Here is a 20376-nt window from a genome sequence, read left to right on the forward strand (position 1 = left end):
CCTATAGCTCCCCCTCAAGACATTACTAATCAAATTATATCTTACTTGTTGTGAAACCTTCCCAAACATGTTTTGCGTTCCACTTCCTTCGACGAACTTAGTTTCACCGATTTATATGACTTCAAAATCTTATGGTACGCGCTTAAAGTCATCAAATGCCCTCCTTAATCTCATAAGCACTTCATGTTCACCTAAAGCTCGCGTTGGTCTACTCATAATGCAACAGTCCGAATCTCCGAGATATAACAAAAAGCCTACCACCCAGTCAATTTACTGATCAAACAACTTGCCCATAACTTTCACTTAGTAACCGAGTAGCCTTTTAACATCAACGAGCTCATATCAAGAATAACTTTTTGCACCAGTCATAACCTTATCCTGACAACCGTGTCAGATACCAATTTTTCCCCTCCCAATCTCACGAAAAGTACTCATGTCCAAGATATTCCAAGAAGTCTTGCTTTCGCTATACCCTTTCCACAAAAGCTTCTTTCATGTCCTTATTGTCAACTTCCTTTCTCTTTCACCCGAGATAACAATACGTTTGCCCAATTCGATGGCCATCACCGAACTTACACTTGTTCTCATACACTGAAGTCTAATACTCTACCGCTGCTGAATCAACGATCCACCATTGGTACACTTGTGTCACGCGCACCATCATAAAGCCTTGACGAAGCTAAAGTCAAACTGATCATATCATGGAGCAACCCACTATTGTTAAGCCATAATTGTACTTTGTCACTTCCAACCAACCCAATGCTGGAACATGGAGATCCTGTAACCCTCTGAACTATCTTCCCATTTCTCACGAACTCTCACAATAACCGAGTGTAATCGCGACTCCACACAATCGAAACCTAAGGCCATAACTAGTGACTGAACTGGATCACACATCCGAATCCGGATAACACACCTCGTACTATACCACGACACATTATAGATCAACCATTCACATAAGAACTTAAGGAAGGATTTTCATCTTTCGAGGACGATCAAGATAAGATGGTCCAGATACCAATTGGAATCGACTAGATACCAATTTGAATATAGTCGCATGAGAGAATGAAAGAATTCAAAGTTCCCTAAATGTCTTATAGCCTCTCGCAGATAAGCACGGAGCTCATCGTACCGATCCAGGAGACTCTACTAGACACGCTATTGTATTATAGACTGGGTAACCTAGAGCTCTGATACCAACTTGTCACAACCCAATACAACTAAGTCGCGTGGATACCTACCTCTCGCACCTCTGTAGGCGAACCCTCAACCTAACAATAGTAAAAACACAAAGAATTACTAAAATAAGAGGAAGAAATAAAATCACGTAAGCCTGACAATAAAAATATAGAAAGTATGCGGAAGTAAGGAAAATACACCCCAGAGTCTGGTCGAATCCATACAAGAGCATCTATCTAGAATCCACAAGTCTGGAATATCAATAATACATCAAGTCTGAGTATTTCTCAGAATAGAAAATAAGACATAAATAAAGAAGAGTCTTCATGCTCACCCTGTGGACTCTAAGCAAATCTCGGAGCAACTATCAGCCACGAGAAATAGAAGTAGATCCAACCTGGAATTCTGCCTCCATAAAAGAATGCAGCAAGTGCAGGTCAGTACAAATAACAAGTACTGGTAGGTATCATAGGCCGACTAAGTTTAGCTAACACATATCAAGTCAATAAAGTAAGATAAAAAGGTAATAAATTAAGGTATAGGTCAAACACAAGCCAAATCCAAATACACTTCATCGCCTATGTTTAGATCTAAACCCAATTGTGCCAAGTCTGTAATTACTCAGACCGAATCTGTATATCACAAGCACATCACAACAATATCACAACTGAAGCCAAAGTGCAATGCAATGCAATGATGTATGAAATGTATATGCAATGCAATGCAATGCAATGCTGTGTGCATATGTACTCCGAACAAAAATAACGACATTTCGGTAGCACAACCCATAGGGGACCCGCGAAGTCTATGGACTATGTCCCTCCGTATCACCCAGCATAGAGATGACCTTTCCACCCTTCACGCCTGCCGACCATCCCGTATCACACAACATTGAATGGTCGCGCAATTAGTATAAAACCTCCCTAAGTATTTAAAAAACAACATAGGCCACATCATCACCCCCTGTCAATGTATGATTCAAGTATGGAGATGACAATAACAAGTGCTCTTATTAACACTCATTCCGCTCCGGTACATGACCTTGGATCACAGACTCTCATCTCTCTTTCACGCTCTCCGGCAAAGACCTCGGAGGCTACACTCTCCCATTTATCATCATCAGTACCATAACCATGCAATATCAATGTATCATGGAAATTAGTATGAATGCGATGGAATGAAATATCAACAACCCATTTCAATCCCAAACAGTACAGGGCATGCAAGTAATATCATAAAAATGCTACACAATAAGCCTTATAGAACGCTATCCTCATATCAAACATCAACAAGTAAGATACTATAATATCATGAAAAGGATATGCCAATAGTCTCCAATATATACTATCACCACGTGGCATCAAGACAACAACAATAGAAAAAATCAAGTCACAACACCACGGGTGGCTAGCCCCAATCACACAACAGAGCCCAACCTAAGACAATATCCAACCAAACTTCATACCCGAAGGTTTACATGCTTTCTCCGACAATATCAACTAAATATATGCTTCGCTAAATGAAGTATAGGGTAAACCGTAACTTACCTGGAAGGCCTAACAATAATATGACCAACAATCACACCTTAGCCTTTCCTTTCCTTTGAGCCTCGAGATCAAGAAAGTATACACATATAAGAAATCTTGATTAGAAATCATGAAGATCAATACCTATATTGCTATCATTCAAATTAGGTCAAAACCAATCCTAGAATTTTAGAAAATGGGGCCCACAAGGTCAAAAAGGGAAATTCGGGGGTAAAATATCCAATTAAACACTAGGTGATCAAACCCCATCAACTAATTGCTAAATTAACTCTAGGATTTCTCCAATTCTGAAACCCAAGCAAAACCCCCAATTTTGGGTATAAACCCTAACTCTTAAATCCAAGAATTCAACACTAATAATGGAAGATATATGATTAACAACCTTAGATACATCATAAAATAGCATAAAGCCAATTAATTTCATCATTTATAAGCCTAGATAGAATATCCATTAAACCCACTTTTAATCTTCCATTACTATGGAACTAACAAGGAAAAAAGATTTTAAGATGATTAGAGATTATGAAATAGTAAAGGGATTAGAAGGACTTACCTCCAAGAATATTCTCCAAGAATTCTCTAGAATTGTTCCCAAAAGCTCAATTTTCAGAATGAAAATAAATGAGGGACTAAGAGCTTTTAATAAACAATTAGTGAATACAATAGGCCCGATACCGATATGGCGGCAGCGGGACCGCTATGGCGGTACTGCCCCGACTTCCACTCGGACCGCTGAGACGGTCAGCAATAATTTGCCTTGGCCGTCCCAGCGGCCCATCCCACCGCTATGGCAGTGCCGCTGGGACGGTAATGGTGCCGCCATGGCGGACACCAGCACTAGAAATTCTCAAAAATAATCCAATCTCAAACCGAAATCCCGACTAATACTCGAGGCCATCTGCTCACAAACCACATATACAGACACATATAAAAATATGCTACGAGCACACTCATGGCCTCGAAATTCCAAACGGAGGTCTTGTTGATCGAGTCAACCCCTGATACCTCAATTCCAACTTCCTAATCTAAGTCCCAAAATTCACCCGAGTGCATTGGGAACCGAACCAAATATACACAAAATTTCTAAACAACCATCCGGACCTCTCGAAATCGATGAATTTTCGATAAAGGTTCGTTTGCCCAAAAGTCAACTTTAAGTCAACCCTTTTCGGCTTTAAGCTTAAATTTCACAAAAAGTCGCCCGAATCAAATCTAAACACCTCGAGAAGCGTGTCAACGATCTCCTTGGATCAAAAGTGAGCTAACCAAGCTCAGGAAAGGGTCAAAATTGTTAGAAATGCAATAATGACCAAACGGGTCGTTACATGCAACCTAGGAATTAAACGTTTAATCCCTTCCCCTTACAGTACCTCTATTGTAAGAACTTTACAATAACTCTATTGCAAAGAAAACTCTGACTAACTCTAGATAAGAACCCAAACAAACCTTGACTAACTCTAGCCAAGAACACAAACCCACAAAGGTTGAAATCTGTCCAACTATCGAACTTCTTGAAAGTAGTGTAGGATTACAAGTAAAGAACAAATGAGTAAGACTCAACAAACCTAAGGACTTAAAACGTCTTCAGTGTTAGGATCTGGTCCTCGAGTTTGAAGCAGCCTTGTTCTTGAGAGGACCTTGAGACCAGCAGCGGCTAGCACTTGAGAGAAATGTGATTTTCAAATTCGCAAGTGTTAGGTTAAGAATTGTAACATGTTGTATATATATTGTGGAGCATGTGAGAAACATGTGACCATGGATAGGGACATTTCAGCCTTTGGTTTGACCTCTAGGAAACTGCAGCTGTGCTGCTGCGATTCTGCTAGTCGGTACAGCGCTGCAGCTTTACAGCTGTAGAGTTGATTCTACGACGCGCAGGGGACCTGATCGAGTACCTAGTCCCTCATTTGTTCCCTCTGTAAACATATCATAAGCCTGTTGTTGTGCTGCTACATTGCTATAGTGTCAGCAGCTTTACAGCTGTAGAGTTGACTTTTCAATGGCCAGGGACCTGATTGCATATGTACTGTTGTTGTAAGCTGCCAGTCGATACAATGTCAGCAGCTTTATAGTTGTAGATCTGACTTGGACCTCCTAGAACCTGATCCAATCTGGTTCCTTGAATTTGTCATGCCCGAAATCTGGAGAGGCGTTGCCAGCACCTGATGCCACACTCGGCCCGAGCCACTCTAAATCTGTAACTCTGGAGGGGTAACCCTCAACTTAGGCCGATAGGGCCTACCTACACATAGACAATACTAACAAGCCGTTAAGGCCACAATTTGGATAGACATAAACACTGGCTCTTTCGTCTGAACTGGGCATACATACCCTAAACATATATATATATATATATATATAACTAAGCAAGCCGACGAGGCTGCTATGGTCGTATAACCAACACTACTAAAGTAAACATATACAAGGCTATCACACTAGCACACTATATACAGGACTCGTCTACAAGCTTCTATAGAAAGCATAACTGTATCATGGCCCGACCTAAGCATAACTGTATCATGGCTCGGCCTACCCATCATGTCTATAAACGCAAAAGGAAGACTCCAAATAGACCTAGAAACTCCGAATAAAGGAAGCTCACCAATCAGCTAATACTAAGTCCTGTCTACTAGGGAAATCGGACAGTCAGTCTATCTGTACCTACAGGCATGAATACAGCACCCCCTGCAAAAGGGACGTCAGTACGGAATAATGTACCGAGTATGTAAGGCAACAAATTACTAAGACTGAAACTGAACGGAAAACATAACAATCTGGAGGCCAAAGAATTCCCTGAACATCTCACCTAATCAGTCTCATATGAAATGCAATATAATAGTATTATACATCTCACTGACCAAGTGGCCAGGCAAATGAATATATATATATATATATATAAGGCCAGGCAATCTGTCTCATGGCGGGCAGGCAATTTGTCTCACTGACCCGTAGGCCAGGCATATCTGTCTCACTGACCAAGTGGTCAAGCTAAAGATATCATGTTGTATATCACATGTAAACTGTAATATATGAAGACATCAACATCTCTCTTTCTAACTTTTCTACTAGCAATGAACTAGGGAGCGGATATAAATCCCTTGGAAGATACAATGCCACATCTAGAATCGTCACACCTCTATAACAGCTCTAAACCATAGTTGTCTTTCTTTAAGATTCGATAAACGCTTATTTTCTATGGATTATGCTAAGAAAAGAAAGGATAGCCTTTACATACCTCAAGTTTCCCAAGCAATCCAACAATTAGGCTAATCATAACTAGCATGCCTTCCTATAACAAGAAATACATATGCAAACTTAGACGGCACTAGTATATCATGTATATCGACAACAACTTGATTCTAGAGTAAAACTGGCAGCATTTCCGCATACTCTCCAATAACCTCAACATATACAACAACCCACAATAACAACAACAAACTCATAAAAGTTCTTAAATACTCCTTTCACTGTTCATACAAGAATATACACCAAACAACCCAAAGTATACTAATGTACAAAAACAATATATACTTCCTTTCTTCCCAATCAAGGAGCATAATCTCATGAACACACCAACAACATAAGATACTATCCATATACATGGAAGTTAGCTCAACAACACAACCACAACATGTTCAAAATATCCCATGAACTCAACAACTACAACACAACACTTTATGATCTTTCCTTCATACGTATTTTCACTTTTAAGACTTGATAGACCTTCAAATCAACCCAATATAAGAGATAAGATGAAGAATTATAGTTGAAGAACTTCCACTCACACAACTTGCTTCAAAATCAAACCCACCACAACATCAAGTAGAAGCAAGAACAATCACCTTTGCATGAACTAGTTGCGGATTTAGTGTAAATCTTGATGAATTCTTGATCTAAGGGACTATAAGTGTTTAGCAGATGTTTATGAAGGTTTCTAGAGCTCAAGGGAGTTTAGAATGATGATAAAATGAGGGGAATGGGGGTATTTATACCCCTTAAAGGTCGGTTCCACTGACTTTCCAAATGGGCCCGCGGAGAAGCCATTTGGCAGCCTATCTTGAAACGCTCATAACTTTCTACTCCGATGTCGTATCTACGACCGGTTTGTTGCATTGGAAACTAGACTCAATGAAATTCATTTTATATATGTTATGAATTCCATAACTCCTCATATTCTAGGAGATACACCTCCCTCAAGTTGGACCAGAATTTCCTGTCCAAAATTTTGCCAAGTTTTACAAAATTTTGACAAACTTAATATCTTCGATTCGCTTGATCCCAAAACCTTTAGACAGTTTCTTAGCACTTATTAAAAGTATTCCTTAACCTTTTCTCCAGCTTATGTTAGTTTACTTCAGACACAAACTGCGCAAAAAATTTCGAGGTTTAATAGAATTAGTTTGTCAAATCATCAAAACTCAGAAGAGCATAACTTATCACGAAGAATAGCTTATATACTTCAATGCGGATGAGTGATGATATTATATTTTATACCATTGTGATATTTTGGGGCCTTGTGTTTTCAAAGTTCATATCATCAATTACATGCCTATGCGCATTGGTAGAAATAGTGATACTGATAATCCCTGAAATTGGTATTTTGGTAAATTCTGCAATATGATGTTTTCAAGATTTTGCATCACCAGTTTAATATACATACCTTTAATAATACCTTAGCAAATAATATCCTATCATTAAACAATCACGTCATGCCTCGTACTGGAAAAAAGATAAGAAAGAGAACGGAAGCGAGCAAAAAGGTAGTTGTCGTTGGGGTAAATGAAAACGAGTACATCCCGTGCATACACAGCGACCATGCAACTGTCAACCTATCGACTATGTCATGTTCTTGTAGAGTTTTCGATGTGGACAAGCTCTCGTGCCCACATGCCATAGCAGCTCTAAGTAAGAGGTATCCAGATGCATTTGGAGACTCCGTTTATAACCACTTTTCTGCATATTACTCCGCAGATGCATACTACAAAGCATACGAAGGTGATATTGTCCAAATTCTTCACGAAAGTTAGTGGATGATTCCTTCATATATGCAGGGTGCAGAAGTTCCCTACCAAAATATATTGCTAAACTAGGTCGAAAGAGTAATAAGGTTTCTTGGAGGGAAAACGAGTCATAAGAATAAACCAGCCAAGAGAAGAAATAAATGCTCCCTATGCAAATAACCTGGACACAATAAAACCACTTGTAATCTGAATTTGTCACAAAATGAGTAGAACTCGTCACAAGTTGAGCAGAATTTGTCACAAGTTAAACAAAATTCGTCACAAATTAAGCAGTGAATTTGTTATTGGTTTAATGCCCTTTTGTTTGCTATGTTGCAGTAAAATGTATTTCTATTGTTGGTCTATTGGTCTATTTCCCTTTCTCTGCTATGGCTGCAGTGAATGTATTTGTGTTGCCCTTTTGTTTTTGATATGCAGTAAATGTATTTCTATTGTTGGCCTATATATAATTGTTGTTGGTCTATTTATAACTCTTGTTTGTCTATGTTGGTCGCTTTTGTCTATACATAAATTAAGCTAAAACAGAAGATACAATTGATTATAAAAGGAAACACAGTCAAAAGGAACCACAAACGACCCATTTGGTAATTAAAAATGACACTAAACACAACAACATCCTCTTTATTTTTTCCTCTTTCCCGACATCAACTGCCTTCAATTCTTTTTTTGCATGATCCCTCTCTGTTTCAGCTACCTTTAATTATTATTATTATTACCTAATCCCTCTCAGTCTGAGCTTACTTCATTTGATCTTTAAACTAGTCCCTTGATGCTTCCGCTTCCCAGAAGAGGCTTCTGACTTCTCCCAGTGACTCTTCAGCTTTGTGGAGCCTATAAAGTAAACTAAATTTCTCCTCCCCAGTGACTGGGGTATCATCATTGACCCATCTAAAATAACTGCAGCCACCATTTTCTTTCTGCACAAATAAAAAAAAATAGTAGTGTATCAAGTTAAAACAGACGTAAGCAAATTAAATACTAATTTTTCCCTTCACACAACCATAAAACTCTCTTCCAGACTTTAGTGGTGTCTTTCAAACCCTAATGGGAGCTAAATCCCACACCTGCATTTTCCCTTTTGTGTGTCATACGAATTGGACGACGACTTATGTGACATTTTAGTAATTAATGAATCGACGCTTCTAATAATATTCCCTGGCATTATAATAAAATGTCATTTTTTACTCTTTGGTAAAAACCCTAGGATGAGGGTATTTATAATGGAAATATTACCGTTATTTGAATGTTAGGTTTGAAACAAGTTGTTGTTGGAGTTGAAGGCGAGTTCTGAACGTTTCGTTTATAATTCACCTACAACATATTATTAGAATATACAATGTAATACATGTTTTTTCAACCAAAAAACATTTATTAAATAAGAATTGAACTAATTTTAAATTTCAAACTTATATTTTTGACTAAACAATATGTTTGTAGACAATAAAATTCGCGTCGAGAAAATAATAATCAAGACAGGAAAATATCACAACAATCGTTATATTTGACTTCAGAGTATGAGTATTACAATCTCTATGATTCCTCTGATTCGTCTTTTCAACAATAAATTCAAAGGCTTTTTAGCTTGATCTTGAACTTGATGGATTTGATCTTGACTTGTACTACAATTCAAGGGCTTTTGAGCTTGATCTTGAATTTATGCTGGATTTGATTTTGAATTGAATTGATTCGTCACGAACACTTTGATGGCCACTATGAACAAGTGAATTTGATCTTGAACGCCTTGTTATTTGATTTCCCTTCATTCTTGATCTTCAGATATTTGAAACTTGTAGAGAAATGCTTGCAGCTTATTGAAAACTTGTAGTGTGTTTGATCCACGAGCTCCCTCTGGCTTCTAGTTTGAATTTCTGGTTCCTTTTCTGAATTATGAGGCCCGTATTTATAGTTGTAGGATGGAGGAGTTGTGATAAGGACATACTCCTTTCAGCCAATCAGATTTAAGTTGACATGGCGATATTTGATTGGTCGGAACTTGTTACTTTCACACATGGCACATTTTCATTGGCCTTTGATTTGACTAGGCATGCTGCATCATTTTAACACGTGGCGTGATCCTATTGGCACCTTCATTTGACTTGGCGTGCCACGTCATTTGACACATGACACCAAAGTGGGCCTCTAGAATAAGATAATATCTTGGGCTTGGCCAAGTGGGCTAATCATTTGTAGCCCAATTAAAGGGGATAGCCCAATAAAATTGAAGTGGACTTAAATAATCGAATCAATTAGTCGCTTATTTATTTGGACTAATATATCTTGAACTTAATTTAGGTCAAAATATTTTATGAATTTAAATCCAATAAACTTTAAGTGATTACAAATGCCCCCTACTTCAAGGCTTGTTGAGGTGTAGGCTGCAGACTTATCGAACCTCAAAGATTAGACTTGAAGTAACCGAAGAAGTCAACCCAATTTTCCTTGAACTGGGTTTAGAGTTTAAGCCTAGCTTGTGATATTAGCTCATGAAGATAATACCCATTTTTTCTTTTGTTGATATTTATCACAGACCCATTTAACATGGAACTCAAATGCTTGGCTTTGGATAGTAATGATTTGCATGCCTGCTAATCCACGTGGAAGCTTCAAGTGATTTCATGGTACATTAATAATATATCTCCAGCAATTATACTTGAATTCATGAAAGTTTTTTTTTTTTTTGACTCTTTAAAATTTCCACTGAATTATCTATGGTACACATGGAGTCGTGGAGAAACAATTTGCATTGTAGATAAGGATTTGTAAAGCGATTGTAATTTGGTCTCCTCCATTTGAATTTTAAGAAGACAAACTACCATCATCACTTAGCCAAATTTTTTTCAGGAGTCGTCTTTTAACTTCTATCCCACATCGAGATAATACATAGTAACAACCGCCTTTGGTTATCTATATAAGGGTGCGGGCTGCTCTAATTTGTTAGCATCAACCAGAGTCCACCTCTGACAGGTAATTTGTTTTCTTTTTAGTGTTTCTGCTTTGGTGTCATCTTTTTCTTGTCTCCTGTTGGTTTTCTTTCAGCAAGAAGGATGAAATTTTGGTTCAAAGGGATGATGGAATATCCATATTTATCAAAGCAGTGCCTTTATCGACGGACTGCTCAAATTGACGGAATACTCATATCAATCGAATGCCCATATGGACGGAGTGTCCTTATCGATGGAATGTCCACTTTGACGGAATACTCATCTCGATCGAATGCCCTTATCGATGGAATGTCCACTTTGACGGAATACTCATCTCGATCGAATGCCCATATCGACGGAGTGTCCTTATCGACGGAATGCCCACTTTGAAGAAATACTCATATCGATTGAATGCCCATATCGACGGAGTGTCCTTATCGACGGAATGCCTAGTTTGACGGAATACTCATATCGATTGAATGCTCATATCGACGAAGTGTCCTTATCGACGGAATGCCCATTTTGACGAAGTGTCCATACCGACGGAGTGTCCATTTTGACAAAGTGTCCATATCGACGGAGTGTCTTTATGAATGGAATGTCCATATCGACGGCTTGCCCTTATTAGCCGAATGTCCATATTAACGGCTTGCCCTTATGATGGAATGTTTATATCGATGGAGCTCTCATATCGACGGAATTCCTTTATCGACGGAACACCCTTATCAACAGAATATCAAATGACTAATCCATGACGCCAAATGTCCATACCGATGGAATATCAAAGGACTAATCCATGATGCCAAATGTCTATATCGACGGCAGTATAAAAAGACAAATCCACAAAGTAATCAACTTAGGGTGCAAGAGATTAACATTGCCTCTGACACCTTGAGACGGACACGTGGGGTTACTTTCAATGATGTATCCATGAAACATCCAGCTTAGGGTGCGGGAGATTAACATTGCCTCCGACACCTTGAGACTAACAAGTAGAGTTCACTTTAATGATGTATCCATGAAGCAATCAACTTAGGGTACGAGAGATTAACATCGCCTCTAACACCTTAAGACTGACAAGTTTGGCTCCTTTTATTAACGAATCCGCAAAAAGGCCAGCTTAAGGTGCAATGTGATAGAAATTGTCCACCTTAAGACTGAAAATTCAAAAGGCCTCAGCTTGAAGACTATACTTGGCGAGCTTTTGATACTTCAACTTGCCACACGGTGGACTTGAAACTCCAACTTGAAGACTCAGCGGATTTGAAGACTCCAACTTGCAGACATGGTGGATTTAAAATTTCAACTTGAAGACTAACGGATTTGACGACTTGCCAAATTTTAAGACTTCAACTTGCAAACATGGTGGATTTGAAACTTCAATTTGAAGACTTGCTGTAGTTTAAGACTTCAACTTGCAAATATGGTGGATTTAAAACTTCAACTTAAAGTCTGACGGATTGAAAGACTTCAACTTGCAGATGTTGTGGCTTTAGACTTCAACTTTAAAAGTTGGCGGATTTGACGCCTTCAACTATAAACCGGCGGATTTGCAGAGCTTAACTTGTTAATTTGACCACTTGCTAAGAGGTTACAGTCATCCCATTGGAAAAACCCATTTGCCATGGAGATTTTCCCCCATTGGACCATAATAATTTAGTGAAGGTCCAAATTTCAATAAAAGGATGTTTGTATGTACGATCTGCATGCGCCTTGTTGGACGAATTTCATTCCACCATACTTCACTCAAACAACACATAGAGTGATGTATGTTTTTTTAACTCATGAGACTGAGCTTAGAATGAAACTTTAAGCGGCCTACGTACCTCGGTGAAGAGGATCAAGTCATTCCATAGTTCAGAAAAATGAGTTTTTTTTTTGTGTCCTAACTTTTGCCTAGGCCACCTCTCACGAGGTTTTCAACCAAGCGGACATTTTTTTTTGTGTCCTAACTTTTGCTTAGGCCGCCTCTCATGAGGTTTTCAACCTAACGGATTTTTTTTTGGGCCGTGCACAGTTTATACTCTTGCGGGCCAGGAGTAACATGCAGTTTATACTCGTGTGTTAAAGAGCATCATCTTGCTTCAAGGATAGTACTTCTTCAAGAACTTTTCGTTAATTGGACTTATCCTCATGCCATCTGCATCAACAAGTTTGTAAGCGCCACTTGAATACGCTTCCTGTGCGACATATGGTCCATCCCATTTTGAGGTGAATTTGCCCCCAGACTTATGGGAATGATGATGGGTCTTCTTATTGCAAGGACTTGATCACCAACTTAGATGGATCTCAAGCATACCTTTTTTGTTAAAGGCACGAGATAGACAGGCTTGATAACATTTTAAGATTTTGTGGAGCCTCCAACCTTTTCTCATCAAGTGCTTCTAACTCTGAAAGATGCAATCGAGCATTTTCCTCTTCGGTGAGGCCTTCCTGAATATCAAGTCGTAAAGAAAGTATTTGGCGCTCAAGTGGTAGAACTGCTTCAACTCCATAAGCAAGTGAGTATGGGGTTGCTTGCATTGGTGTGCAGGAAGTCATCCTATATGCCCACAAGGCTTCTTCCATTCGTTCATGCTATCTCATTTGGACTTGGAGACATGTTTCTTCAACAAGTTACACAGAGTCTTCTTGAACACTTCAGCTAGACCGTTAACGGCAGCATGATACATAGAAGATTTACGCTGCTTGAAACTGAAGAGATCACAAATATTGTTCATCAATTTGTTATCAAATGGCTTGCCATTGTCCATTATTATGTAACGAGGAATGCCAAAGCGGTAGATGAAGTTCGCAACATTCTCCTTCTTCACTTTTTTAAAAGCGATAGCTTCGGCCCATTTTGAGAAGTAACCGATTGCAGCCAAGATGTACAAGTGTCCACCAGAAGATTTCGGTAATGGACCAACAACAACAACAACAACATACCCTGTTGAATCCCACAGTGTAGGGTCTGGAGAGGGTTAAATGTACGTAGATCTTACCCCCACCTTGGTGGGGAGGCTGTTTCCGAAAGACCCTCAGCTAAAAAAAAAACAAGAAAACAAGGGGAGAAAAGTCAGATACCGACAGCAAATCAAAGCAATGCAAAAATGAGAAAATTTCGGTAATGGACCAATGATGTCAAATCCCCAAGCGTCAAATGGTCAAGATGCGATAGTCGGGTATAATGCTTCAGGCGGCTGATGTTTAAAATTCGCATGAAACTGACAAGTCTTGCATCTTACACTTACACTTATTATTTAAAGAGTCTACCTATTCACCTTACTACTACGTTACGATGTATCTAGGGAAATAAATCAAAATCTAAAGACCGACATTAAGCTCACCTTGTATAACCCCTCCCCCACCAGGCTCTCAACACACACACGGTTTAATGGACGATGTTTGCAATAGTAATACACACATGTATAACAATAAATCATGAGAATGCAGTGCAATGCATATGTAATACAAGAACCGGCACGCTGTACATACACGCTATCTGATGTCTTTGCTCAGTAGCCATGACCTATAGGGGACCTATGGTGTCTATGTACCGCTCGTTCCGGAATACTCCTTGGACCCGAGCACAAACCTCCACTGCGGAAAGAACCTCAGACGCGGGCCACAATAATTCGTACACACATATGTAATCCAAGTACTCGATCCCACGACCGCAAGGCCGAATAACACAATACGATACTCATGCCTTGCCTATTTAACTGTATTTCCACCGGAACACGGCAGTTGTAATGCACAAAACTACCTGACAAGTCAATCATAATCCCAGCCCGTGATGGGCGCAATGCAAAACAACTTCATATAATTCAATTAATACGACCTCCTAGTTTCAAGGAAATAACCATATGAACGATCAACAATAAGATATACTCACAAAAATTTACTCCCCCTTTCTAGGGTGTCATTAAGTAATTACAAGGTGTCTCTGTAGCGACCACACCACTTCCTATTAAGCTAACTCTTTAATTATCATAGTCCTGATTATACCCTACTTAATCATATGACAAGTACGCCTCTCCAATCCCCGGTGTCCGAAGACCTAAGCATGCATTCTCCCATCAACTCTAACGTATATGCGATTAGCTAATCAAAGTCTAACTAAAGTAAATCGTAACCTACCTCTTCGATGGACAGATATTTGATTGTCCATGAATTGCTCATCTTCTTAACCTCCATCCGAATCTATGAGCGGGTATCTTTCTTAGGGATAGATGGAAGAAGGGATTAGAAGGGTCTTCTTTTTCTTGGGGGCCATGGTTTCTCTTTCATGAGGAACCCTAGGAGCAACCCTTGGGAGTCTTATGTTTGAAAAAAGAGAGAAAATAGACTAGGTACACGATTTTGGGTCACTGTTTTCGCGTGGACCGCTGCGGCAGTCCTCAGACTGCTATAGTGGTCCTCAGGCCGCTATAGCGGTGCCGCTACGGTGGTCCACTGACCGTTATAGTGGTCCACCTTTAAATTTTGGCCCGACATTTTCTAAACCCTTCTGAAATTGATTTTTCCGACGCCTAACTCTAAAAACACATTTATGAAGCTTATTAACCGCAACCCTAGACTTAAATTTGGCATGGTTTCGCAAAATATTAAATAACGACCAGACGAGTCGTTACACCAGATACCAATTAAACTACCGTTCGTCCCCGAGCGAGGTAGGGTGAAGTAGGGATTAACGTCCTGGGGCTTATGTCGGGTGCAACAGGGTCTCGGACCATCGTTATGAGAAAAGAAAGAACGACAACGCAAAATGAAACAAAAATGGAAAATGTCTCGCTGCCACCGCTATAGCGGCCACAGTACCGTTAAAGTGGTACCGCTATAGCGGTCCAAGCACTGCCGCGGCGGTCATAGGGCAGATTTTAAAAAAATAAAAGGGGGGTGAACTCAGTTCACCCCTCCCACTTCCCTCACCCCCATAACTGTAAACCTTCCCCCTTCCCACGAAATTTCTCCCCCCTCCCCCCAAACACTTTTCAATCCCTCATCTCCCTCCTCACTCCCTTATAACCACCACCCTACCTTTTACCACAACCCAAACCCCTCCCAGAATCAGAAAAAGGGAGTTCCCTTCAACAACAAAAAAAATCATTTTTCTTTTGCCAGGCTTGCAGATCTTCCTCAATTTCAAGGTAAATGCTCTCCTTTACTATCCTATAACTTGTATATGGCTTTTTATTTCGAAAATCTCATGCTTAACTTGCTAGTCTAGGAAGGGAAATTTAGTTTCCTAGAAAAGAGGGTCTTGGTTCTTGGGGCAGGTAGTTTCTTGAATCATTGAGGGTTAATTTATGTTCATAATGCCCTAGCAACACTTTATACTGTAGATTTGTTGATCAGGGCTGGTCTTTTTGTGTTGGGGTGCGGGTCTCACTCTAGTGCAATTGTTGGTGTTCTTATTCAAAATTTTGGTAACTGAGTTAGTTGAAATCGAGTGGAACACGTTTGTAAAAATCATGCATGCTATCTTACTACTTGATCCTCTACTAAACGGAAAAATCATGGTGAAAATTTTGGGTTTGGAACAAGGGTGGGGCAAGGGATTCACGGAATGGAGAGGATGGACCGCTGCGGCAGTCCTCCCATCGCTACAGCGGCACCGCTGTAGCAGTGAGGCCGTCGGTGGGAGCGGTCCAACAGGCTTGGAAATAGGCCGCTATAGTGGTGACCTGCCCGCTATGGCGAGCCCGCTATAGCGACAAGTTACTGCTATGGCAATGCCTTGGCCGCTGTAGCGGCCCACTTACCGCTATAGCGGCGCTGCAGCTGCCACCCCACCGCCGCAGCGGAGCTGCTCCAAGCAGAATCAATTCTTTGAGCTTTTTCTCCTATGTCATGCATGGACTATCCGCGTAAATTCTATACACTGCGCTACTTTAACTCTGCTTTTCACCTTGTAGGTAACCCTCTCACCCAAACATGGCCGATCAACAATAATTCCCACAACGCGGAGGACAACAAACGTCGGCTCCTCCTTAATATATCAGGTTTCCCAACAACGCTTGCAAGCGGCATTTTACGGAGCAACAGACCAAGGGCCTGCTTCATGAGATGGATTTTGTCATGGACCAGGTTGAAGAAATGGCCCCGAAATTTTACCGAACCCTACACCATATTGGTTGGGCCCAGTTAGCTGAGGAGCCCGATGATGCCAATTGCAACTAGGTTAGGGAGTTTTATGCGATGCTTCTCACTGTGGATTGGACTGCCCTGTAGTCGCAAATTACTATTCGGGGAGTTGTAGTGACAGTGAGCGTCGAGGCCATCAATGCTGTTCACAGGCTGCCCAACCCATTGTAGGATGAGTTTCAGGCTAAGGATGTTAACGGAAACGGACCGTGGCTGGTACGGATGTTGGTGCGAGAATCAAAGAGGAAGAACGTTGCTTGGGCTATCTCGCGATTGGCTATTAAGAGCCGGTACTTTACTACTAAGGCGCGGAGGTGGCTAAACCTCGTTGCCCGGCGGGTTCGCCCCTCGAGCAATACTACTGAGTCACTTACCCGCGGGCCCTTGTGGTGGCTTGCATTCTGGATTGTGTACCCGTGAATGTGGGTATGCAGGTTATTGAGGAGTGGCGGAGTTTTATGGCCAAACATGGCCTGAGTTTAATGTTTCCCTCCCTGATTACCTAACTCTGCCGTAATGCCGGGGTGCCTACGGAGCCTGGGGACCGTATTGTGGAGTACGATGTTGCTTTTGACCCACTGAAGGTCAAGGGAACACAGGTCAGGGGAAAGAGGAAGAGAACGGGCTCGGATGACAACGAGGACAGTGGCGGTCCACCAGATGGGAGTGGTTAGGCACAGGGCCCCGGTACTTTAGAGCGTATGGAGGCTGATATGGTTGCGGTGAGAGCGGCCATGATGGGATTTGCACGGCCTTCCACGGAGGCCGGGTCATCTAGCAGCGCTGTGGGTACTGGCTACTTTACACTTGAGCAGATGAAAGCTTACATAGAGACCCAGACTAAGATGGGAGAGGTTGTGGATGCATTACAAGGCGCCTATGGATCTCTGGGTCAATCTCATGTGGATCTTCATGAAGATCTGGACAAGGAGAAGACGAAGAGTCGGGCTAGAGACAAGCCGTTCGTGAGGATGTGGAATGGTGTAAAGAGTCTCCTGAAAGCCCTAGTTCCGAAGGTGACTACCAGAGATGCCTCCCAGTTCTCTTTTCTCAACGAGACCGGACTTGGTAGAGATGACTCTAGTGACTCGGATGGTGGCGACGAGGCGACTAGACATAGAGTGGCTTAGGGACTTCTCCTTACCTCCCCCTTTTTATCTTCTTAGGTTTATATTTACCCGTGTTGGGCTTGGATGTTTAGACAATTTACACCTTTTATTAGGTTTGATTTGTTTGGATAATCTTTGTTTTGGTCAGTTTGAGGCGGGTGCCCTGGTTTAAGGGTGTTCGTAAGACAATTTCCCTTGTTGGGCGGATGTTTATATACATGTGTCTGCTTTTGGAGATTGCTTTATTCTTGGTTTGTAGATGGACTATAAAACTTGAAAGAACAGGGGATGCAAGGGGAGGCTACTGGTCAGGGGGTACTGTTGTGGCGGTCACTCGACCGCTGCGGCGGTACCGCTATGGCGGTAGGAACACCGCTATAGCTGTCCAGGCAGGAATCAAAGGGCGACTGTAGCGGTCCTTTTCCCGCTATAGAAATCCCGCTGTAGCGGTCCCCATACCGCAACAGCGGTGCTACAGTGCCAGTGACTAAAACTTTTTGTTTTTCCGGTACTTCATCTTAGATCGTGTAGGTGTTTACTTAATCATTTAGAATGTAAATAGGGATACGCTATTAACTTCGCTAATGGTCCTAGAATAATCACCCAGCCTATCACGCCACCTTACTACAGAACTTTTACTTGGTCACACAATTAATTACACACCTCCTTATAGAAGGTCTTCCTTGGATCGAATTATAGGAACGTCAGTTGGAATCGACAGATACCAAACTACCCGTCAAGATACCAATTGAAATTGACCAAATACCAATTGGATCAAACTAGAGGACGACGCATTGGGGTAGCACGATGGAATGAATGAAAGGAAACTTCTAGATGTCCTATAGCTTCTTGCGGACGGGTACAGACGTCATCGTACTATTCCGTAAGACTACTAGACATTTTCTCTTGTACTCGTGAGACCGGTAACCTAGGGCTCTGATACCAACTGTCACGACCCAATCCACGGGTCGTGCGGGCACCTACCATATGACAAGCTAGTAGGCGAACCCATACCAATAAAAAACCGACAATTAAAAGCATGTGACAATCATCTTTAAAAATAATAAAATTAAACGTAGATATTTATTACAGACTCGTTTCAATATAAATTACTCCTAAATAAAACCCCGGGATCTAGTATAGACAGGTACAAGAGCTCCTAAAATACAAGAGAACAAGATTAATGACACAACCTCCGTCGGGAGTGAGATAGGGGAAGCTGTAGGAGAATATCTGATAAACCTTTGCAGCGAAACTTCAGCTAAAAACCTGCAACACATCTACACCCCAAAAGGGCGTAGCAAGAGTGGTATCAGTACACCACACGTACTGGTAACCATCATAGGTCGACTAAGATTAGTTCACGAAATACCGTATAACGTTAATAGGGTAAGCAAATAAGTCAATGAACCTCAAGATTCTAGATAATGACCATTACCATAAGGTTTTCTACTAAATTCCAACCTAGTAACTCCTGTGTTCACCTCCGTCGTATACTGTACCCTTACACTGATTATTTAAAGAGTCCACATATTCACCTTACTACTACGTTACGATGTATCTAGGGAAATAAATCACTATCTAACGACCAACATTAAGCTCACCTTGTATAACCCCTCCCTCACCAGGCTCTCAACACACACACGGTTTAATGGACAATGTTTCCAACAGTAATACACACATGTTTAACAATAAATCATAAGAATGCAGTGCAATGCAGATGTAATGCAGGACCCAACAGGCTATACATACACGCTATCTGATGTCTTTGCTCAGTATCCATGACCTGCAGGGGACCCATGGTGTCCATGTACCACTCGTTCGGGAATACTCCTCGGACCCGAGCACAAACCTCCGCTGCGGAAAGAACCTCAGACGCGGGCCATAATAATTCGTACACATATATGTAATCCAAGTACTCGATCCCATGACCACAAGGCCGGATAACACAGTACGATACTCATGCCTTGCCTATTTAACTGTAGTTCCACCTGAACATGGTAGTTGTAATGCAAAAAACTACCTAATAAGTCAATCATAATCCCAGCCCGTAATGGGCGCAATGCAAAACAACTTCATATAATTCAATTAATACGACCTCTTAGTTTCAAGGAAATAACCATATGAACGATCAACAATACGATATACTCACAAAAATTTACTCCGCCCTCCTAGAGTGGCATTAAATAATTACAAGGTGTCTCCGTAGCGACCACACCACTTCCTATAGATCTAACGCTTTAATTATCATAGTCCTGATTATGCCCTACTTAATCATATGACAAGTACGCCTCTCCAATCCCCAGTGTCGGAAGACCTATTCATGCATTCTCCTATCAACTCTAACGTATATGCGATTAGCTAATCAAAGTCTAACTAAAGTAAATCATAACCTACCTTTTCGGCGGACAAATATTTGATTCTCCATGAATTACTCGTCTTCTTAACCTCCATCTGAATCTATGAGCGG

The 20376-nt window shown here is 41.0% G+C and overlaps 1 protein-coding gene across 1 annotated transcript; it reads right to left on the reverse strand.

Moving 5' to 3' along the window:
- Nucleotides 1–13250: 13250 nt before the first annotated feature.
- On the reverse strand, nt 13251–16509 carry LOC132601649 (uncharacterized). The gene is made up of 2 exons (XM_060314725.1): nt 16416–16509; nt 13251–13597 (listed from the first exon to the last, which is right to left on the reverse strand). Exons 1-2 carry the CDS (start codon nt 16507–16509, stop codon nt 13251–13253), a joined length of 441 nt encoding a protein of 146 aa, XP_060170708.1.
- Between the last annotated feature and the right edge of the window lie 3867 nt (nt 16510–20376).

The sequence above is a fragment of the Lycium barbarum genome, chromosome 7 (genome assembly GCF_019175385.1).
Source record: "Lycium barbarum isolate Lr01 chromosome 7, ASM1917538v2, whole genome shotgun sequence".
In the NCBI taxonomy this organism is placed as follows: Eukaryota; Viridiplantae; Streptophyta; class Magnoliopsida; order Solanales; family Solanaceae; genus Lycium; species Lycium barbarum.

Coding starts and splice junctions, on each gene's coding strand:
- LOC132601649 (XM_060314725.1), bottom strand. CDS start 16,509: ATGCATGACATAGGAGAAAAAGCTCAAAGAATTGATTCTGCTTGGAGC. Junction 13,598..16,415: donor GCTGCAGCGCCGCTATAGCG/GTAAGTGGGCCG, acceptor GGGATTCAACAG/GGTATGTTGTTGTTGTTGTT.